Source organism: Chlorocebus sabaeus, chromosome 3 (genome assembly GCF_047675955.1).
Source record: "Chlorocebus sabaeus isolate Y175 chromosome 3, mChlSab1.0.hap1, whole genome shotgun sequence".
Lineage (NCBI taxonomy): Eukaryota > Metazoa > Chordata > Mammalia > Primates > Cercopithecidae > Chlorocebus > Chlorocebus sabaeus.
The window spans coordinates 84676809-84700897 of NC_132906.1; the positions used below are offsets into that span (position 1 = coordinate 84676809).

General features: G+C 42.0%; 2 protein-coding genes across 9 annotated transcripts in view; one reads left to right on the top strand and one right to left on the bottom strand.

The window, feature by feature from the left end:
• Positions 1–544: 544 nt before the first annotated feature.
• Positions 545–23091, bottom strand: POGLUT2 (protein O-glucosyltransferase 2). 3 transcript variants are annotated; one of them, XM_007960842.3, is made up of 10 exons: positions 22562–23091; positions 20711–20916; positions 17528–17733; positions 17262–17339; positions 15174–15346; positions 14817–15054; positions 12944–13153; positions 11765–11854; positions 10180–10287; positions 545–711 (listed from the first exon to the last, which is right to left on the bottom strand). In XM_007960842.3, the coding sequence occupies exons 1-10, from the start codon at positions 22741–22743 to the stop codon at positions 694–696; spliced, it is 1509 nt and encodes a 502-aa protein (XP_007959033.3). In that variant the 5' UTR covers positions 22744–23091; the 3' UTR covers positions 545–693. The 3 variants fall into 3 exon arrangements, with proteins under 3 accessions (XP_007959033.3, XP_007959035.3, XP_007959032.3); XM_007960841.3 differs by lacking the exon at positions 545–711 and adding an exon at positions 8224–8455; XM_007960844.3 differs by lacking the exon at positions 10180–10287.
• A 106-nt stretch (positions 23092–23197) lies between these two features.
• Positions 23198–24089, top strand: part of BIVM (basic, immunoglobulin-like variable motif containing) — a 40381-nt gene continuing 39489 nt past the window's right edge. For all 6 annotated transcript variants that reach the window (XM_073014480.1, XM_007960835.3, XM_073014484.1 and 3 more), the window contains exon 1: positions 23198–23604. The gene's annotated coding sequence lies outside the window, so the exon portion shown is untranslated. The remainder of the gene's footprint in view (positions 23605–24089) is intronic.

Sequence of the window (24089 nt, forward strand, 5' to 3'; positions counted from 1 at the left end):
TGGACAGTTCATATAAATGGAGTCCTACACTGTGTGGTCGTGTGCCTCTAGCCTCTTGCACTTAGGATAATGTTTTCAAGGTTGTCCATGCTGTGACATGCATCAGTACTTTGTACCTTGTTACAACTCATATATTTTTATTGCCAAATAGTATTCAGAATTTTTGAGTATTCATTCACCCGTTGGTAGACATTCGAATTGTTCATACTATTTTGTTATTATGAATTCAGCTGTGCCATTCAGAGAAACAGAAGGCGATGTGACGACAGAAGCAGAGAGATTTGAAGATGCCAAGATGCTGGATGGGAAGATGGAAGAGGGGCCTCAAGAAAAGAAATATAAGGACTGCAGCTCTAGAAGCTGGAAATGGCAAGGAAAAGTTTTCTCCTCTCCGAGACTCCAGAAGGAATCAGCCCTGCCAGTGACCTTGACATGAGCTCTGTGAAACTGGTTTCAGACTCTGACCTCCAAAACTGTGAAAGAATAATTTATATTGTTTTCAACCACGTAAGTTTGTGGCAATTTATCATCACAACAATAGGAAACTAATACAAAAGCTTTATTTATGAACCAAAAATTGAATTTCATATATGCTTCACATGTAATGAGATACTCTTCTTTTTATTTTTTTCAGCCACTTCGCAATGTTGAAATCATTCTTAGCTTGCAGGCTGTACAAACACTGGTGGTGGCTCAGATTGGGCCTGTGGGCTATAGTTTGAAATATCCTAAATTAAATATTAGTGCAATTAATTCAGCCATGTATTAAAATAATAATATGTAATAACCCTGGTTTGTTTTTTTTTTAAACCCTGGGGTTTTATAATGTTTCAAAAATTAGAATGCTGTTAATGTAATACATTACAGATTAATGCAGCAAAAACAAAGCCAAATAAAACATGAACATTTCAATAGATGCCTTAAAAACACTTAATAAAATTTAATGCCTTTCCTATTGAAAAAGGAAATAAGTCAGTATTAGATTAGAGACCAGCCTGGCCAACATGGTGAAACCCGGCATCTACTAAAAATACAAAAATTAGCCAGGCGTGGTGGCAGACACCTGTAGTCCCAGCTACTTGGGAGCTGAGACAGGAAAACTGCTTGAACCCTGGAGGTAGAGGTTGCAAAGCCGAGAAGAGCGCACCACTGCACTCCAGGCTGGGCAACAGAGCGAGACTCCGTCTCTCTCCCTCTCTGTATATATGTATATATCTATATCGATCTATATATAGATTGATATATATAGATATAGATATATAGATATATAGCTAGCCAGTAACCCATGAGTGTTACTCTGCCTGTGGGGTAGCCCTGCTCTGTTTACCAGAAGCAATTTTCCTGTGCTTTGTTGCTCTAATATACTTGCTTTGCACTTAGGATAATGTTTTCAAGGTTTATCCATGCTGCGACATGCATCAGTACTGTTTTAATAGTGGTTGTTTATCATAAACTAGACCAAACATTTTACTCAACATTGAAAAATCTGTAACATCTTTGATGATCCAATCTAAACTAGCCACCACTATCTACCCCACTTTTTTCTCTGTAATACCCTGTTTTTATTTATGACAATCCATAATTATCTTGTTTAGTTTTTACTTGATAATTTTCATTCTTTTCCAGAATAGACAGCAATTGTTCACTTCTGTATCCTTAGAGCACAGTACAATGTCTAGCACATATTAGGTGCTCAAGATTTGTTGAATGAATTCCCATTTGTAACGCTAACTTTATGTGTCAAGTTGGCTGATCCAGGGTGCCTAGATAAGTGGTCACACATTATTCTGCATGTTTCGATGAGAGTGTTTTGGGATAAGATTACCATTTAAATCAGTGAACTGTGAGTAAAGCAGATTGCCCTCTGTAACGTGGCAGGTGGCGGGGGGTGGGCGCTCATCCAGTTAACTGAAGGAGTAAGTAGAACAAAAGACTAGCCTTCCTTGAGCAAGAGGGAATTCTGTCAGCAGACAGCCTTCAGGCTTGAACTGCGATACTAGTTCTCTCCTGGGTCTCCAGCCTAATGGTCTTCGGACTTTAACTGCAGATGTTGGACTTGCTAGCCTCTAAAATTGTGTGAACCAATTTCTTAAAATAAATCTTTATACACGCGCGCACACACACACACACACACACCCCTCTATTGGTCATATTTTTCTGGAGAATCCTGACTAATGATATACCATTGAAGTCTGAAAGACAATAAGAATGCTTGTTGTCACCACAATTATTCAACATTATGCTAGAAGTTCCAGCCAATGCAATAAGGATAGAAAATAAATAAGATTATAAATATGGCAAAGAAGATACACTGTCACTTTCAAATATGATTGTGTTTGAGAAAAAACAAGTGAAATGTATTAGAGCTAATAAAATCGTTCGTTAAGGGGTTGGGTACAGAACATATATAAAAATCTACAGTTTTCTTAGCTACATTAAATAACCAGCTAGTGAGACCCTGTCTCTACAAAAAAACCCAAAAAAACAAAAACATAATCTTTTGAGCATTAAAAGACACTGAAATGAGAGTCTAAGACATGCCATAAAGTAGAACGTATGGAGCATATACCACAAAGTACTAAATCCAGAATATATGTCTATGAATCCAGCAGAAAGTTGAACTACTTAGTAGGAAAATAATTAAAAATTTTACAGGAAAGGCAACACAAAAGGCTAATAACCACAAAATGGTCAGCCTCATTAATAATCAGAGAAAAGAAAATTAAAACATGTGTTACCATTGTGTACTAATCAGATTGGCAAAAAATTTGTCAGTCTGATAATATCAACTGTTAGCAAGAAAGTAAAGCAACTGCAAATTCTGTACAGGGGAAAGAGCATAAACTGGGACAAACAATTTGGAGTCATTTAACATTATCTAGTGAAATAACAGATGTACATCCCTTATAACCCAGTAATTCCACTTCTAATCAAATGTGGCCAAGAAACATGAATAAGAGTGTTCACTGCAGCACTGATTGACATTTCCCCCAAATGGGAGGAATCCAAATGTCCATCTGCAATGGAATGGTAAAATAAAGTGATCATATTTATATGGTGAAGTACTGTCCACATATAAAAAATGAATAAGGCTGGACGCGGTGGCTCATGCCTGTAATCCTAACACTTTGGGAGGCCGAGGCTGGCATAGCACTTGAGTTCAGGAGTTTGAGACCACCTTGGACAACATGGTGAAACCCTGTCTCTACTAAAAATACAAAAAATTAGCCAGGCAAGGCAGGCACCTGTAATCCCAGCTACTCAGGAGACCGAGGCAGGAGAATCGCTTGAACCGAGGAGGTGGAGGTTGCAGTGAGCCAAGATTGTGCCACTGCACTACAGCCTGAGTGACAGAGTGTGACTCTGTCTCAAAAAAAAAAAAAAAAAAAAAAAAAAATAGGCAAGTAACAACAGAAATTTGATATGATTCCATTTACATCAATTTCAAAATCGGCAAGAGTAAACTCTGCTGCTTAGGGAGGTGCTATATGTAGGTGGTAAAACTAAAAAGCAAGAAAAAGATGATCACAGCCATCATGTTCGTGGTTACCTGGGAGCAGAGAGGAAATGTGATAAGGGGAGGCACTGTGGTCACCTCTAAGCAATGTTCTATTTCTGAACCCGAGTGGAAATGTCGAAGAAAAACCAGAGCTGGACAATAAAGTGGTAAAAAACAGATGCTAGTCAGGACTATTGCAACGGGGGAAAAGACATTTCAGTATAGGATTGGGCTCAATTCTGAATACAGCATGGTTAAATGGGCATTTATAGCCAAGGATCAGGGTAGGGAGTCAGTGGATGGAAAATTACTAAGAGGAAATGCATCAGGGTGACAGATATTCTGGTTAAATAGACCAAATGGGATTCTAGCTGAAAACAGGCCAGCATGATCAGACATGACTTGGGGGATGGTAGAGGATGAGGAAGTAGATTAGATACAAAGCGTGGTCACATATGGAGGGTGGGGGATTTTTGTGAAACTGACTTAGCAGGGTTCTTGGTAAAATTGAATGTTATAAGGCAGTGCGCAGATAGGCCTATGACAAGGTTCAGGAGACTGATGAAAGGATAGTGATATGGTTTGGCTGTGTCCCTACCCAAATCTCATCTTGTGGCAGGCCAGGTCTCACTAACGCAGGCCTCCAAACAACTGTTTCAGTACTGACTGAGTGGTAAATTAAATGTTAAAAGCTAGTGTCCTTATACAAAGGCTGGAATGTAACAACAGCCCACTAAGAATTTTGCCTAGGCCTTTCCTGAACCTTAAAGCATGATTAACCAAGTTTTACTGAGGGCCTGATAAACTCCCAAGGCCTCCACAAACAAGTTTATTGGGAGTCTGAAGGAACTCCCTAAACCTCCGTGATTTAGTAGGAGGCAAGATAAGGGTAATCACCCCAGCACCTGGACTCATTTAGATTAAGTACATTTACTGAGGCTCCAGAGGAAGGTCTTCAGGACTCAGAACTTAGTTATAGATTAAAAGAAGCTAAACACTTATGTCTTTAGATGAATGCACACTTAAACATAGACATATAGCTTGGAAGGTACATAGGCTCTGGAAAACTTTGTAATTTTGATTTGGTCTGGTGATAAAATTTCCAGGCCTTCTCCCTGTAGCTGGTTACAGAAATAAAAACTCTCTTCCTCTCTAGTTCATCTGCATCTTGTTATTGGGTCACAAGAAATAGTAGCCTGACTCTCAGTTCGGTCAGAGAACAATCTTGAATTGCAGTTTCCATAATCCCCATGTGTCATGGGATGGTCCCAGTGGTAGGTAATTGAATCACGGGGGCAATTACCCCCATACTGCTGTTCTCATGATAGTGAGTGAGTTCTCACAAGATCTGATGGTTTTATAAGGGGCTTTTCTCCCTTTGTTCAGCACTTCTCCTTCCAGCAGGCATGTGAAGAAGGATGTATTCACTTCCCCTTCTACCATGATTGTAAGTTTCCTGAGGCCTCCCCAGCCCTGTGGAACTGTGAGTCAATTAAACCTTTTTCCCTTATAAATTCCCCAGTCGTGGGTATGTCTTTATTAGCAGCGTGAGAATGGACTAATACAGTAAATTGGTACTTCAGAGAGTGAGGTGCTACTGTAAAGATACCCAAGAACGTGGAAGTGACTTTGGAATTGGGTAATGGGCAGAGGCTGGAACAGTTTGGAGGGTTCAGAAGAAGACAGGAAAACATGGAAAAGTTTGGAACTTCCTAGAGAGTTGGAGGGCTTAGAAGACAGAAAGATGTGGGAAAGTCTGGAACTTCCTAGAGACTTGTGGAATGGCTTTGACCAAAATGCTGATCATGATATGGACAATGAAGTCCAGGCTGAGGTGGTCTCAGATGGAGATGAGAAACTTGTTGGGAACTGGAATAAAGATGATGCTTGGTGTGCTTTAGCAAAGAGGCTGGCAGCATTTTGCTCCTGCCTTAGAGATCTGTGGAACTTTGAACTTGAGAGAGAGGATTTAAGGTATCTGGCAGAAGAAATTTCTACATGGCAAAGCGTTCAAGAGGAAGCGGAGCATAAAAGTTTGGAAAATTTTCAGTTTGACAATGTAATAGAAAAGAAAAATCCATTTTCTGGGGAGAAATCCAAGCTTGCTACAGAAATTTGCATAAATAACAAGGAGTCCAATGTTAATCATTGGACAACAGGGAAATGTCTTCAGGGCATGTCACAGACCTTCAAGGCGGCCCCTCCCATCACAGGCCCAGAGGCTTAGGAAGGAAAAATGGTTTTGGGGCCAGGCCCAGGACACCCCTGCCGTGTGCAGCCTAGGGACTTGGTCGTTGTGTCCCAGCCACTCTAGCCGTGGCTAAAAGAGACCAAGGCATAGCTTGGGCCATGGCTTCAGAGGGTGCAAGCCTCAAGCCTTGGCAGCTTCCATATGGTGTTGAGCCTACAGGTATACAGAAGTCAATAATTGAAGTTTGGGAACCTCTGCTTACATTTTAGAGGATGTATGCAAACACCTGGATGTCCAGGTTGGTTTGCCGTGGGGGTGGAGCCCTCACTGCTAGGGCAGTGTGGAAGGGAAATGTGGGGTTGGGCCCCACACAGAGTCCCCACTGGGGTATTGCCAAGTGGAGCTGAAGAGGGGCACTGTCCTCCAGACCCAGAATGAGAGATCCACTGACAACTTGCAGCTTGCACCTGGAAAAGCAGCAGACACTCAATACCAGCTGTAGAAGCAGCTGGGGTGAGGGGCTGTGGCCTGCAAAGCCACAGGGGTGGAGCTGCCCAAGGCCGTGGGAGCCCACCTCTTGCATCAGCGTGACCTGGATGTGAGAGATGGAGTCAAAGATTATTTTGGAGCTTTAAGATTTAATTACTGCCTTGTTGGATTTAGAGCTTGCATAAGGCCTATTGCCCTTGTTTTGGCCAATCTCTCCCATTTGAAACAGGTATATTTATCCAATGCCTGTACCTCCATTGTATCTAGGAAGTAACTAACTTGCATTTGATTTTACAGGCTCACAGGCGGGAGGGACTTGCCTTGTCTCAGATGAAACTGTGGGCTTGGACTTTTGGGTTAATGCTGAAATGAGTTAAGACTTTCGGGAACTGTTGGGAAGGCATGATTGTGTTTTGAAATGTGAGATGTGAGATTTGGGAGGGGCCAGAGGTGGAATGATATGGTTTGGCTATGTCCCCACCCAAATCTCATCTTGAATTGTAGTTCCCATAATCCCCACGTGTTGTGGGAGAGACCTGGTTGGAAGTAATTGATTTATGGGGACAGTTACCTTCATGCTGTTCTTATGATAGCATGATCCAATGGGTTTTATAAGCGGCTTTTCGCCCTTGGCTTGGCGCTTCTCCTTGCCACCATGTGAGGAAAGACTTGTGTGATTCCCCTGCCACCATGATTGCAAGTTTCCTCAGGTCTCGTCAGCCCTGTGGAACTGTGAGTCAATTAAACTTCTTTTCTTTATAAATTACCCAGTCTCAGGTATATCTTTATTAGCAGCGAGAGAACGGATTAATACAGGTGGTCAAGCAAAGAATCTTTGTCAGTGATTACATGGATGTTTTCTTATAATTAAATTGCAGATATATGTTTAAATTGCAGATATACATTTTATATTCTTCTGTATGTCTATTTCAAGATTCAAAATATTTTAGAAAAAATTATTTGACTGGAAGATGAATGGAAGAGAGAACATTAGGTAAAGGAATCTGTAGAATATGATATATGGTTCAGTGTTCAGATTTTTGGTTCTTTTTAAGTTCTTTTAAGCGCATTTCAAAGTGATTTTCATTCAGTCATTTACTCATTGTATTAAGGCCATTTTTGTGTTGCTACAAAGAAATATCTGAGGCTGGGTAATTTATAAAGAAAAGATATTTATTTTGGTTCATGATTCTGCAGGCTGTATAGGAAGTGTAGTGCCAGCATCTACTTCTGGAGAGGGCTTCAGGAAACTTCCAATCATGGTGGAAGGCAAAGGGGAGCCAGGGTATCATGTGGCAAGAGAGGGAGTAACAGAGAGAGGGGGAGGTGCCACACCTTTTAAAACCACCAGATTATGTGAATTCACAGTGAGAACTCACTTGTTACTGCAAGGATGGTGTCGGGCCATTCATGAGGGATCCACCCCTAAGATATGAAATCCTCCCACCAGGCCCCACCTCCACCACTCAGAATTACATTTCAACATGAGATCTGGAAGGGACAAACATCAAAACCATATCACCCATTAGATATTTATTCAGTCTTTCTAGTTGCTGTCACTCTATTAGATGTTAGGACTACCCAGAAGAAAGGCCTGGCCTCTGAAATCATGGCACTTAAAATCTAGTAAGGGTAAAATATGTACTGAAGGATGTCTAAGCTGGATGAAGAAGAGAGGGCCAAGACATTCTAGGACAAGGGAAAGGCATGGGCCAGGAAGGTAAGAACACAGGCATTGACAGAACTGGGAGAGGACTCGTTCTTTCAGAGGACTGGATTGACATTAGAAAGTGCTGAGAGATTTGACTCAAGATGCAGGTAGAGGCCATATGATGATTGGCCTTGTATGAACTATTAGCTAGAATTAAGTTTGGCTGAATACCCACAGTAATATGGGCTTACAAGGAGACCGGGGTTCATTGCTTTGTCATTTAAAACCAGTCTGGGCAGGTGGTCTGGGCTGCTGTGCATCAAGGACCCAGATTCCCTCTGTTTTTACTGCTCCCTGTTCCAAACACAGCTAATAATTAGCACAACATAGGCCTTTAAAATAAAGGTGGTTTTATTATAAAATTCTAAAAATGTACTTTAAAGTACAGTCATGGGAATACTGCATAATAAGTAGAAACGTGTCTTCATACTGCAAACAATCACACAGATATTATATTGTCCATGGAATTAATACTTTAAAAAATTCTTCTTTTTACTTAAGAAGAGTCTTCAGAGCACCATTATTTTAATAGAAGTTATTTTGCATATCAGAGTTCATCTTTGGTCTGCAATTAAGAAGCAAAATATTTAGAGCTATCAAGAAGTCTTACACAAGTGAAGAAGACTTACATTCATTTGTTCATTATTTTCCTGTAAAGATGAGAGGAAGCCAAGCTGCCTCTAGAGGCTTTTAGGGCTTGGGACTATTTCCAGAGGCCCAGAGTCAGCTAAGGGTAAAATCACATTGTGTTCCATAGCCTACTGATAAGGAACCCAAACATCCACGGGCTGTACTACTGTAAAGGCCTTGTGTTATGAACAGTAGTGGTGAAAGGTTAGGATAGACAATGAGCAAAAAATAAACAAAGCTACCATTCTGGCCCCTAACTTCTACTAATCAGTGGAAGATACTGGCTGGGTACCTCCTCTCAATCACGTAGATGAAGATAAACAATTGAGCAGAAGTGGAGCAAGGAAGCTGCCTAGTCTCACTTAGAGCCAAAGTGAGAAGTGTTCTGATACCTAATCACAGATTGGTGAGGGGGAACCTTTCGATTTGGCAATTCTTGTTTTGTCATTGGTTTTAACTAATTTTTATGGACCTGGAGCACTGATAGAGTTAACAATGATGATGAACGACCTTTGAGGGCCAGTTGGTTAGTGGTAAATGAGTTCTACAAAAAACAAAGACAAAAATAAAACAACCAAAGTTCTGATTTGTAGCATGTGCTGATTGTCATGGTGTAAATACTCCTATCAGGCTGATTCCAACCTACCAAAAATTTAAACAGTATGCAAAATTCCCAAATATTTATCAACGGGTGAGCTCATATACGCTGGTTCTGTCACATCACTGGGGCTGGCCTCACCTTAATTCCTTTTACACCCCCTTGAGAGGTAGACATAATAATTGCCAAATCTGCCTTCTTGTCTTTGGTTATAATACCACAATTTTGAACTTGTCCATTCAGAAACCTAATTATGTTGCTTAAAATGTCAAGTCAGCATATGTTACACACACACATACACAAACACACAAACACACATATACACTCTATTTTATGCAATTTACATTCCTTCGAACAGAAATCATAATCAAAGCAACAGTCCCCTGCCACACTATGTCTTTATATACAAACACACGCAATCACAATCTGATGATGAGAGATTGGTTTTTGCTTTGCTATAATCCAGCTAGATGATTTTGAGCACAATTCCTTTTTGGGCTCAGTTTTGTGAACCATAAAATGAAGGCATTTACTGGATGACTTCAAAGGTCCTTTTTACCTTAAAAGTCCAGATGTGAACCTGACTTTCATTTTTATCAATGAGATCCTTAAGTAGTGGTATCAACAGAGATGACTTTCAAATGAAGAATTGGAAAACATCAATAATCGTGGTTACATATTTTTCCTTCTCTAAACTGGGATGATGAACTTTGCCAAACTTATCTCATGAGGAGATGAGGGCATCAGATGATACACATGAAAATATTTTTCAGACTGTAAGCATCTATTCAAGTAGGGTGTGAGCTGGATCCTCACATTATAAAAGGCTTCCCTCCACTTTGCCAGGGAGCTACCATGTCTTCTCAATTATCTGCATTGTAGCATCCTTTCTTGAGCACTGCTATCTTCTATACCTATCTCTCTGGCAGACTGAATTGCTTGGAGACCTCGAGAGGAACTCAAATATTTGCTACCTGATTGAATGACTATAGGAATAAATCCATGTTTGGATCAATGTTAGTTTTTATTCTGACACTGGTCATAAGCTCGGTTCTGGTTACCTTTTTCCTGTGGCAAGTACAAGGGAAGAGGTCATCCTCAGTCTGTGGTTGTACCCTTTTCATGCCCTCTCGGATTTGGGGCTCACTCACTTGTAAATTGGCATATTCCTGTTTAAGCAACAACATAAAAGCATTCTTTATACAACACTTTAGATCCACCCAATGAGACAGGCTAGAATAGATGAAGACTATGATTCGTTTAACTTATGTGTGTCAAACTGTGATCTGCACAGTCCGTCATATATACTAGTTCTGAACACCAACAGCAGAGCATCTGAGAGGATGAACACTGGCTGCCTATTCCTAACAGACATCTCTTTATTATATCCTACATTTCCATGACTTTTTTAACCATCTTCTGACTTACAGTAAAAACAATTTTGCACACAATCTTCCCTAGACTGAGAATGTGAAGACACAGACTATTCTGCTTTCCTTATCATGGCTTGCACAAGCCTCCATCATCATCTTCATTTATCATGTGCTTACTCTGAGTAAGGCACTGTGCTAAGTACCTATGCTAAATGAATGAACATTGCCCCATGGACGCTTAGAAATTCACATGGTAAATCCCCCGAGTTTATTCATTTTACATGGTTTATCCTCCACTTCCCTCCATCAAGGGAAGGTTACAATATGGGGAGGAGCCAGTACAGGCCAGAAATATACCAACTTTGATCTGTAGCAGAGCCTCAGATATGGGGCTCAGTATCTGCAACTGTGAGATAAAAATCTTACTCTCGATCTAGTACTATTATTAGCCAAGAACTTGTTTACTACCTTTTTTTTTTTGAGACAGAATCTCACTCTTGTCACCCAGGCTGGAGTGCAGTGGTGTGATCTTGGCTCACTGCAACTTTCACCTCCTGGTTCAAGTGATTCTCCTGCCTTAGCCTCCCGAGTAGCGGGGATTACAGGTGTGCACCACCATGCCCGGCTAATTTTTGTATTTTTAGTAGAGACGGAGCTTCTCCATGTTGGTAAGGCTGGTTTCAAACTCCTGACCTCAGGTGATCCGTCCACCTCAGCCTCCCAAAGTGCTGGGATTACAGGTGTGAGCCACTGCACCCAGCCTACTACCACATTTTAAAAAGAGTCCTTTAAATGGTCAGATATGCTTGATTACAATCTCTAAATGCTCGGGTCCATGGAAATAATTTCCAAGGGAAGTCATGGCTCATATGGAGTCAGGACAAGAGGCCCAAACACACTTGGCACTGTTTAGACAAAGATACGGTGAGGCAGCAGCAATGTAACACAAAGAGAACATACAAATCTACGTACCATAACTGTGTAGGATCAGAGGCCAATTTCTTAGTCAAACATCACATAGTTCTAATATTAATACTTTTCACTTAATATTGTAACATTTTCCATTAGCTAATCTTTGGTTTTCAACTATGTTTATGATTACTTAATATTTGTCTCTGATTTTCATCCACATAAGTATATATATATACTTCTGATACATACATATATATGTATCTCCCTAGAGTAACATATGTTTAGAAATTAAGTAAAATATTATTTGTTTTTAACATGTCTACTTATAAGTTATGTGATAATTTTCTTGGAAAATACTGACCTGGAAAAGTTTGAAATAATAACAGAATATGTCATCGCCCATGAGATTATTTCTTGCAAATTCTTGTCCTGCTTTTGCTATCTTTTTGGCCTACAGGAAGAACAATGATAAAGTCCTGTAATAGAATCCATTTTTCCCATGCAGGCATCTGCAAACTGCTCTTCAGAGTACGTATACATTGAGGCAACTGTGGGAAATAATATCTTTGGGGGTAGTCTCATGTCGTAAAACAGAACATTTAACAGAGTATGTTTGTTTAAATCGGAGGGAGGTTTCTAAGACTTGAAAGTTTGAGAAGTCATATTGGACATTCTAGAATTAAGCCTCTCTTGGAGAGACAAGGTGTACACCAAGCAAACTAATGATGACTTTGTAAACGCAAGATGAAGCTTAGCACACTGCCTTCACCAATTTCAGCAAACAATTAGCTTAAAGTTTATTGCATTCCATCCCTCTTTATTTATCTATTTATGGCTGCATCTACTTCTGAATCAATCCCTCATTTTAACCTGTAGCCAGTTAGTGACTCCTGCCAGACTGGCCATCTTATAATTTTCACATTGCTAGTGGAGGTAATGCTTGTGGCTCAGAGCAACCCTACTGAAACAGAAAGTGTAATCAAGGCCCCAGTGCAGCTTTTTGTTGTTGTTGTTGTTGTTGTTTTTTGAGACAGAGTTTTACTCTTGTTGCCCAGGCTGGAGTGCAATGGTGTGGTCTCAGCTCACTGCAACCTCCGCCTCCCACCCAGGTTCAAGTAATTCTCCTGCCTCAGCCTCCCCAGTAGCTGGGACTACAGACACCCATCACTACGCCTGGCTTATTTTTGTATTTTTAGTAGAGACAGAGTTTTACCATGTTAGCCAGGCTGGTCTCGAACTCCTGACCTCAGGTGATCTGCCTGCCTCAGCCTTCCAAAGTGCTGGGATTACAGGCATGAGCCACTGCACCCAGTCTAGTTTTTTGTTTCACATGCAGAGTGGAGAGTTAATGTAAGATGCAGTGCTCGCTGTGTTCAGCCCAGAGGAACTGCCGTGCCATCCACGAGCAGGCAGCTTCCCATTTACAGGCCAAAGTCTATTACGTGAACATCCTGGATGCTCTCCAGGTACAATACATTTCAAAGGGACCCATGATATTGGGAAACAAGTGGAAATAAGCCTTCAAGGAGACTAACCTTACCTCTTCATCGTGATCTTTTGCCCATTTAAGTTTTTCTAGCAGATCGCTCAGGTTGCTCTTAACTGGAATGTAGTGTTTCCAGGGCTGCAGCTCATTATAAAAATGTTCATAGTAGATGGAGTCCTGCTTCAGGACAACACTGTCACCAACTAGCAAATATGGCAGGCGGTAAGCTGCCACAGTGCCATCGATATTTATTTGATACTTATGCTGCAAAACAATGGTAAAGTCTAAGAACCTCCATTAAATTTCCTTTTCTCCACTCTATTTTCCTTCCCAACCCACACATAAACCTTTGCAATCCTCAGACACAATTTGGCCAGCTTCCATGCTCTGCCTTTGCTATTTAGTAAGCGTCATTATACAACAGGTTGATCTAGAGCTAAATGCTTGATGTGCTCCTAAATTTTACAAAGGAGGATACAAATCTAGTGTTGAAGCAGCCAATAAAATCATACTGTTGTCCTAAGGCTGCAACATAAGGAAGGATGGATTCATTTGTGACTTTTTGTAATTCTCCTACTACTTTATTGATTGCTAATGTGCCCCTCATGATGGCACATTCTGAGCCATGTTAACCATATTATTTATGTATTTATTTTGAGACAGAGTCTCGCTCTGTCACTCAGGCTGGAGTGTAGTGGCGTGATCTCAGCTCATTGCAACTTCCACCTCCCGGGTTCAAGTGATTCTTGTGCCTCAGCATCCCAAGTCACTGGGATTATAGGCATGCACCACCACACCCAGCTAATTTTTGTATTTTTAGTAGAGATGGGGTTTCACCATGTTGGCCAGGCTGGTCTCGAACCCTGGACCTCAGGTGATCCGCCCGCCTCAGCCTCCCAAAGTGCTGGGATTACAGGCGTGAGCCATCACGCCTGGCTAACCATGTTTTTTAAACACCCAGACATATGTCTTAAAGAAATTAGCAAGCTGTGGAGCAAGAACACCTATGAATAAAAATATTCATAGAACTGTAGTAATCTATCATCTTTAGTTGCAGAAAATTCACAGGCAGGAATAAAGCCAAGGCAGGATGCAGCATCCCTCCACTGAGGAAGGATGGCTAGTGTCCTTGCACTTTGGTTATAATCATTTCTTTCAAAAATCTTTGGGATATGCATACAGAAAAATACAGACAATTCAACTTACAACATTCTTTAGGTCAACCTGCCTCAACACAACCCGTCAAAAGAAAACCTGGTCATCTACAGGGTAGACAGAACTCCTTAATCACTTGTCTTCCCACATACAGAGGACAGATGACGACCTTTTCCCCACCTCTCTCTCTACCACGGGGGACTTCAGAAACAGCTCCACGGTCTAAAGAGCAGGGTGCTGCCCACTGCCCTAAAAAGGGAGTTGTTAGAAAAAGGACTACTCCCCAGGAAACATGGGGAATCCACATTCTAAACACAGAAAGCAAACCCTAATTCCCAGGCAGAACATTTGGATGGGTTTCAAGTCATTCCCCACCACAAGGCCTGATAAGAAACAAATAGTTTCTATCTTCCTTATTCTGTGGTGATAACATGGCTCTGGGGAAAGTATTTGTAAAATGACTTACATGTAAGTATTATTAAAAACATATTTGGAGGTGACATGTGCTTATCTCAAGGGTTAGCTGGAAAAAAATTACAGCTCTATCCAGGCTCCAAACTCCCTTGATACACATTTAATGTCAAGACTGGGCAGTGAGGGCAGATCCTGGTTGCCAAAACAGTCCCCAGCACCCCCATGCCTCGATATTCACTCAATTTTGTGCGAACTTCTCCCACCTCTTGTCATTTGCAGGCCTCAATTTCCCTTCCCAAAGCACTATGTACAAATACATTAGAAAAACAAAAAAGATCAGCCACTGATTAAGTCATACCTTGAAGAAATCAAAAAATGAAATGTGTTTCACAATGGGACCATACAGGCTTTCATCGTGTTTAAAGAAGAAAAAGTTGGTGAAAGCAGCGTCTATGAGTTCCGGGTGTTTTCTACTGAGTTTAACCAGCTCCAGTCTCTCTTTGCGGCTGTCCCGCCCTCTCCAGACGGCAGTGGAATTTTTGCTTTCCCAGGGAGGACCCGTGTTAGCTTGCACGGACATCATATCCAGACTTACCCTAGAAGACAAAGTGCAACAGATTTTCCTCCCAAATCATCATATCACAAAGGTTGTTGGAAAAGAACTCACCAAAGAAAGAAAACCAAGGCTCTGGGCCAACCCTGACTTCTCTCTCACCGGCCCATGGTTTCCAGAACAGAATCAGTCAAGTCGTAGGTAGGCATTACGATATCCTTGGAATCTGTGGAGCCACACCAGGAAAAGATTGGATGGATGTTTGCATTGGATTTCTTTTTTTCCAAAGGCCAGTCTCCCAAATTAACAAAGAACTCCATATCTGGCATCTTCACCTAGAAAAAACAAAACAAGAAGCTTATTCACATTTTCTGCATTGGATAATACATTGTATTTATCAATTTAAATTTGAAATTGCATTAATGAAAGGCCAATGTTACATGTTTTAGGTAATGATAATTACCTTGGTTTGAATAGTGGGCAATTTTTCAGAATATGGTCACATGTATAAGCATTCTACGCTCCCTACGAAAGGGATGAAATGGCAAAAGTAATCTCTGCTCTAATACTGCGAACAGCCTCTAAGATGATCAAAGAGAAGGAGAATTATTGGAAAATAATTTAAAAATTAGCACTTGCGACTCTAACCCTAGTTTCTTGCTAGTGAGCCAATGGTTCCATTTTAAAAAACATACACCAGGTAGGTGGTGGGACCAGGATTTGAACTCAGGAAGCCCAACACCAACAGCAACATAGTAAGTTTCAAGCTATGCTTCCTTCCTTTACTGGCAAATGGCATAAATATGTAAAGAGGATCTGTTTTCTCTAGTCACAGAAAATGTTTAGAGTATTTACAAAACAACAGATATATATTTTTAAGGCCAGACCAGCACTGATCAGTCTGAGAAGCATCTTGAGAAGCTGAAGTCCTGAAGAACTTTCTCATTTTCCCATAGATTGACACAGAGGAGCAAGAGAAGTATGACAGTACTCCGATGTCTTAGTTTAAAGGAGGTTTAATATTGATGCTATATAACGACCTACATTCAGAATTAACAGACTGTAAGTGCTCTGAAATCTCGAAAAGAAAGGCATTATGATTTTCCATGAGTAGTTTAATCAAGAAATACATGCAAATTATTCAATAAATAAATATTATAATGGATTATAAATAAATACACATTTGGTAAAAATGTCGGTAGAGTCTTTTACATCCACTATTTTGACATTACTTTCAAACCATTCCACTGGAACCCGACAAAAGCCCATTATCCCAAGGAATGGGATTCAGTACAAGGCAAGTCATCTTTGGACTCAAAGTTAGTTTAGTACCAAAATAATTTTATGATAAGGCATTTTTCTTTCTTCTATAAAATATTGTGTCCCTGCAAAAGATATGCTGAAGTCTTAAACCCCAGTGTCTCAGACTGACCTTATTTGGAAATAGGGTTGTTGCAGATATTAGTTAGGATGAGGTCATACTGGAGTAGGCTGGGCCATTAATCCACTATGCTGTGTCCTTATAAGAAGAAGAGACCCAGAGACATGAGGGGAGAAGCCCATGTGATGACAGAGGCAGAGATGGGAGGATGCAGCTGCAATCCAGGGAACACCAAAGATGGAGGGTCACTGCCAGGAGCCAGGAAGGGGCAGGAAAGGAAAGGATCATCTCAGAGGAAACTCACCCTCCTGACACTTTAGTTTTTTTTTTTTTTTTTTGAGACAGGATCTCACTCTGTCACCCAGGCCTTGGGAGTGCACTGGTGTGATCTAAGCTCATGCAGCCTCGACCTCCTAGGTTCAAGCAATCCTCCTGCCTCAGCTCCCCATTAGCTGAAACTACTACAGGCTAATTTTTGTATTTTTTTTAGAGACAGGGTTTCCCATGTTGCCCAGCCTGGTCTCGAGCTCCTGGGCTCAAGTGATTCACCCGCTTCGGCCTCCTAAAGTGCTAGGATTACAGGAGTGAGCCATGGCACCTAGCTGACACTTTGATTTTGGACATCTGGCCTCCATAACTGCGAGATAATACGTTTCTTTTATTTTAAGGCTTTCAGTTTGTAGCACTTTGTTACGGCAGTCCTAGGAAACAAACGCAGATACTGAAATAACAGAAAGCTTCACAACAGTATTATCATGAGGCTCCAGAAGAGAATACGCTGATAGTGTTAGAATTTGTATTTTGAAAAATTATCCTGTAAAATCTGGGCTTAAATGATCTATTACAGCTAAGAGAAAACATATACTTACCTTTCTAGTCAAAGAAAGTAGTATGGCATCCATGAAAATTCTAAAACCTACATGTTCACCGTGAGTCTTGATATAAACCTAAAAGAGAATTTACCATTTATTATGTTAGTCTAAAAACACTGGCAGATTTCACTGAGGAAAAGCTTGTCACAATGCTCATTTGAATGATGTTTATAACATGATTTAGCTAATTGTAGCCAAATGTTCAAAACAAGCAAAAAAAAAATCACTAAAACAAACAAGCAAACCCGAATCACGTGTTGTACCTTGTTATCCTTTAAGGTGTAGTGACACAGGCTCTGTCTTTGTCCAAATCTTTTTGGGATTTCTACTGCAATCTTTTCTGGATCCACAGTAGGGAAATGTGCCAAATCTCTCTGAATCTGAGCAATGGTTTCAGGGCAGTTCATCTCCTGTAGCCAGGCTGCACTATCTTGCAACGGACAGTCACAATTCTCATGGTAAACTGGCCCTATTTACATAAGAATAACAAAGCACAACAGTGATAATTTCACCCAGCATTTGAAACTTGTAATAAGTATCTATAATGTGGCTTCATGAGTTTTGCCTAGTTACATAGGAAGAGCATTTTCATTGAAAACACATTTTAAGAGAATTACAGGCCAGCGAGGTGGGCTCATGTCTGTAATCCCAGCACTTTGGGAGGCTAAGGCAGGAGGACAGCCTGAGCCCAGGAGTTCGGGACCAGCCTGGGCAACACAGGGAGACCCTGTCTCTACAAAAAATAAAAAATTAGCTGGGTGTGGTGGCATGCACCTGTTGTTTCAGCTACTTGGGAGGTTGAGGTGGGAGGATCACTTGAGCCCAGGAGGTTTAAGCTGCAGTGAGCCATGTTTGTACCACTCCACCCTGGGCAAGACAGTGAGACCCTGTTTCAAAGAAAAGAAAAAAGTAATACATTTTTACTATATTGGGGCATTGCAAGTCAGTCAGTCTTCTCCTCCGACAGCTCTTCACAGTGAAGTTTTGTGATATTTTCATAATAAGGTCTACTTTGCATGAGTTCAAAAGAAAGCAAATAGAGGCCGGGTGCAGTGGCTCACATCTGTAATACCAGCACTTTGGGAGGCCGAGGTGTGTGGATGACTTGAGGTCAGGAGTTTGAGACCAGCCTGGCCAACATGTTGAAACCCCATCTCTACTAAAAATACAAAAAAGTTTAGCTGGGTATGGTGGTGCGTGCCTGAAATCTCAGCTACTTGGGAGGCTGAGGCATGACAACAGCTTGAACCTGGGAGGTGAATGTTGCAGTGAGTGGAGATTGTGCCACTGCACTGCAGCCTGGGTGACAGAGCGAGACTCTGTTTCAAAAAACAAAAGAAAGCCAACAGATACTTAGTTTATGTCTACGGTATATATTACAGCTCATTATTCCTTATGTTTTGTAGACTGAAGAATAACCAAATACTGGTAAAAGGGTATCAGAGGGGCATACCTATTTTAATGAAAGACAAAAGTGATATGATTTAATATTTTGATGGTCTGTTATACAAACAGGTACTTAAAGTGTCTAAGGTACTTTTCTCAATAAGTAAATCATCAATAACAACGAAAATAAACAAGGAACTGCTATTCTGTTTTTGTTGTTGTTGTTGTTGTTTTTTAGGAATTATTAAGAAGCAAAAGTAGGCTGGGTCCCCTGGCTCACGCTTGTAATCCCAGCACGTTGGGAGGCCGAGGCGGGCGGATCATGAGGTCAGGAGATTGAGACCATACTGGCCAACATAGTGAAACCCCGCCTCTAATAAAAATACAAAAATTAGCCAGGTGGTGTGGCGTGTGCCTGTGGTCCCAGCTATTTGGGAGGCTGAGGCAGGAGAATCGCTTGAACCCAGGAGGCAGACCTTGCAGTGAGCCAAGATTGTGCCACCGCACTCCAGGCTGGCGACAGAGAGAGACACTGTCTCAAAAAAAAAAAAAAAAAGAAGCAAAAGTAGCTGGGTACAGTGGCTCACGCCTGTAATCCTAGCACTTTGGGAGACCGAGGTGGGCAGATCACTTGAGCTCTAGGGTTCGGGACCGGCCTGAACAACATGGTAAACCCCTGTTTCTACAAAAAACACAAAAATTAGTGGGGCATGGTGGTGAGTGCCTCTAGTCCCAGCTACTCATGTGGCTGAGGTGGGAGGATTGCTTGAATCCAGGAGGTTGAGGCTGCAGTAAGCAGTGATTGCACCACTGCACTCCAGCCTGGGCAGCAGAGCGAGTCCCTGTCTCAACAACAACAGCAACAAAAAGAAGCAAAAGTAATTCTCAAAACAGTCGACTTCACTAATTTTATAACAAGTTAATTACAGTCTGCATTGAGGTTTTACTGTTATTCCTTTTTATAATTCTCAGATCCCACCTAACCCAGGCAGTGGCTGACAATGGAATATCTTTTTAAGGTTTAGTGGGTGATACTTTACCAGGCGGTACTGGCGGAATGTAGGAAAGGAGCCTAGAGACTCTTAAAAAGTGTCTACCTTTTCTTACTTCTCTGCAGAGTTCACAAAAATAAAAAAAAAAAAGTTTACTTTTCTTGCAGTTGTTAAGGGGGGCAAGATTTCTGCCCTTGTATATACACTGCTTCCACTTCCCTACTGTTTGGTGGTACTGTCGCCTGTAAGAGGGAAGGATATGGGTCTAGGTAACAAAACTGTACTCTCATCCTATATAAGAAACATCAGAATGGCCAGGCACAGTGGCTCATGCCTGTAATCCCAGCACTGTGGGAAGCCGAGGCAGGCAGATCATGAGGTCAAGAGATCGAGACCATTCTGGCCAACATGGTGAAATCCTGTCTCTACTAAAAATACAAAAATTAGCTGGGCATGGTGGTGCGTGCCTGTAGCCCCAGCTACTTGAGAGGCTGAGGCAGGATAATCACTTGAACAAAGAAGGCGGAGCTTGCAGTGAGCCAAGATTGCTCCATTGCACTACAGCCTGGCAACAGAGCAAGAATCCGTCTCAAAAAAACAAAAAAAAAAACAAAAAAAAAAGGTCAGAGAATTTCTCTGGGAAAATGGCATTGGAACAATACAAAAAACCACCAGTGCCCTCCTTCTCTTTCAAGCTATCTCCCTTTCTGAAGTGATCTACCACATTTCAATAACACTTATCAGTTACTTAAGTCATATATTTCCAATTAAGAAAGTATCATATATGATCATGCATATAGCTTGATTATTTTTGCTAATGTATGTCTTCACGGAGTAAATTCTTTACTAATATGTTCCTTGCTCTTAAGCAAATCAGAATTTCCGTTCAAATCTTTTCTTTTACCAGGACTCATAACTTAGCTTTCAAGTAGAAAGCCTTTATTTTTTTTCTTTCAGTAAAAAAAAAAATGTGTATATATATATATAATGCCAAGTTGTTTTTGTTGATGGAATAACATATATTATTTTATTCAAATACTGCTGGTATAAAATTATATTCCAAATTACCTTTTAAAATATATGGGGACTTGGCCACATGCTGACCTTGGAATTTAACTTCCACCTTCAGATTTCTGTAGCTTGCATACATTCTGTATCTTACTATGAAGGACCCATCTTTTCGGTCTAAAACCTGGACTCCTACTCTAGTGAATTGCTCCTCTGGTGCTGAGACTTTCACCTGGAAGACCTTTTCGCCTGGAGAAGATGTGAATCTGTGATGAAAAGGCGATGGGGAAAATAAACAGATTATTTTAATGAACAAACACACAAAGATTATGCTCTTCAGTCTGGAAAGTTGATTATTCTCCTCCACATTCTTCCTCTAACATATAACTGCTTCTTTTTCTCTTATGCTTTTAGTACCAGAATGAATATGATGGATCAAAGATTTAAAAAAAATGAGGATGACAATGGCCAAGATAACATGAAACAGTTTCATTAAACAATCACAATGGAATATGTTAAGACTACTAGTCTATATAAGCATAGAACATACTCATGTATTCCATATAGAAAAATATTCTTACCAACTTATTTATTTCATGCCATCACATCTGGATATTTGTGATCAAACGGTGGTCCCAAAGATAATGATCTTATTTTGAAAAATCTCTGCCAATGAATCTTTACAATATCAGTATTATAAATCACACTCAGGCCTGGCACTGTGGCCCATGCCTACTATCCCAGCACTTTGGGAGTCCAAGGCGGGAAGACTACTTGAGGCCAGAAGTTCGAGATTAGCCTAGGCAACAAGGTGAGATCCTGTCTCTACAAATAATAATAATAATGATAATAATAATAAAATAAATAGCCAGGTGAGGTGGCACGCGCCTGTAGTCCCAGCTACTAGGGAGGCTGAGGTGGGAGGGTAGCTTCAGCCTGGGAGGTTGAGGATACAGTGAGCTGTGATTGCACCACTGCACTCCAGACTGGGCTAGGAAGTGAAACCCTGTCTTAAAAAAAAAAATCACGCTCAGCCATGGGCAAAAGCAAAGTAGTAGGTAGTATATCATCTTTTGCCAAATAACAAAATTTACAACCTGTCTTTCACTTGACAACCTTTTATTCCAGTATTTTTTTCTGTACAAAATACACATAGTCAGCATCCACCAATAATAAAGACAATCATTTCAGAAGTATATGAATCATAAAAATAAGTTTTAAGTATGATGTTAAAGTATTAAATTCATTGGAACAAAATATTTGTTACAATCATATAGGAGATTAATACTTCGATACTTTCCTTCTGAACTTTAAAGTTTCAAATAGTACTTCATTTTTCTTTTTCAGTTTCAAAACATGCTTACCTGCAGATGTCTCCTTGAAAATTGAGAGCCGCACCAGAGAAAGATGAAGCCCATCAAGTCTCTAACAGCTAGGTTTAAATCCCTTATAACAGCTTATGCGAAAAGTAGTTAGAAACAGTATTTCCAGCAAAGTGGAGGGACTTTGTCTTGCCCTGATAATGTGGGAATCCGAATCAAAATTGCTAGGAGATTATTTTATATGTTATATACAATACATTATATTGCATATATTATAATTCGGAACAATTTCTACAGCTACAGAGAAAAATTGGTACCCGAATATCCTGGAATTTAAACTGCTGTGGAGAAACGAGTTCTTGGAAAGATCAAAATTGCTAGGAGATTATTTTATATGTTATATACAACACATTATATTGCATATATTATAATTCGGAACAATTTCTACAGCTACAGAGAAAAATTGGTACCCAAATATCCTGGAATTTAAACTGTTGTGGAGAAACGAGTTCTTGGAAAGAAAAAACTTAAAGGGAGAAACAGATTTAACTGCCATCCAAAACAGGTAAGGAGCCGTTTCTCGACTTACTTATTCCCTGATGTATCCACTGCCTGAATATAGAAATAGCGGGCGGGAAGGACGACGTCTGCTTTTAGCCCGGGTCCCCATATTTCGCTCTTCTCCGGGCTCAGCTGCCTTTCTCCGCCGGTCTCGGCGAGTGCTGGAACCGTCGCCAGAAAGAAGCAATAAAGTAGCAAAATGCTAAACATTTACAAGACGGACTCTCGAAATGATCCACGTATAAATGAAGAAGTGTAAGAGGTGGACAGAAGCAGCCGAGGCTTCGGCAGGGGCACGCCGGCCGATCGCAGCAGCCAACTCGACTGCAAAGGGTGCCGCCCGGCGTGCAGGGCAGGCGCGCGGGTCTCCGCGGCCCCAGGACAATCAAAGCCCGTGCCCTGGCGCGCCCAGGTGAGGGTCCCCTGGCGTTCTGCTGTCCCGGCCGAGAACCGCGATGTTCCTCTCTCTCAGGACAATGATGAACTTGAGTTGCTTCTGCCACTGGAGCATCTTTTGGGAGCGAATCCGTCTCAGGTTCCAGCCAAGGTGTAGGGCGAGGGGATTGGCCCGTGCGTCGAGCCAGACTCAGTAAGGCCTTCTCCAAGTGGATGGCAGGGTGGACACGCGTCCCGGCGCCCCGGGCTCCCTGGGATATGTAGTTCGCGACAGGACGAGCGGAAATACTGCCAGGTTTTTACCACCTCTCGCCCATTTATTTACTTTTCGGTCACCGCTTTCGGGGGACAGATAAACACCACAGATGCCCATCAAAGGGGCGCACGGGTCTGGAGGCGCAGCTCAGGTTTTTGCGTTGGTCACACTGCCCTCCGCACGTGCAGAGGGCAGGCATAAAGCACCTTGAAAGGAAGGTGCTGTCAATGCTCTCCGACGACCTGTCGCCGGGCACCGCAGTCCAGAGCGCTGTCCTCGCGCGCTCCGATGGGACGAGGGACGCCGGCCCCAGGGTAACCGGAGGCGACTCGCGGGCCGCGCGCTGGATGCTGTGATCCAGGTCCGGAGCCGGGTTCCGCCGCGGCCGCAGCGACCCGACCCCACCGGACAGGCCAGAGGTACCCTGGGGAGGGGGGCAGGGGCCGAGGTGGCGGCCGGCTTTGCGCCCTGAGCGCCTGGCCCTCCGCTGGGCACCTTGGCGCCGCCGGCCCGGCCTGCTGCCACTCTACGCGCAGCCACCTGGGCATTCAAAATTTTTATTTAATTCTATACCAGCCTGGGCTGCCAGGGGTCATCGCCTCTCCGGAGCCCCGTGGCGTCCAGATGGAGGCCACTGCATGGGTGCCTGCTCTCCCGGGAAGGAGTAGGGGGAAAAGCTGGGTCGCAGGGGGAAGAGAAGCGCCAGGGAGAGAAAGGCCTAGCCCTCTGGTGAACAAAGCTCGATTGGGAGGTGTCCATCTGGATACCGGTGACCCCTGTGCTGCCGTCGGTCTCCACGCCACGCTGGGCAGGGTCCGGGAACCAGCGCGCGGCGGCTGTCGCCTTCCCCTGCATGCCCGCACCCGGGCCCGGGCCGCCGCCAGGAGTCACGGGCGCACCGCCC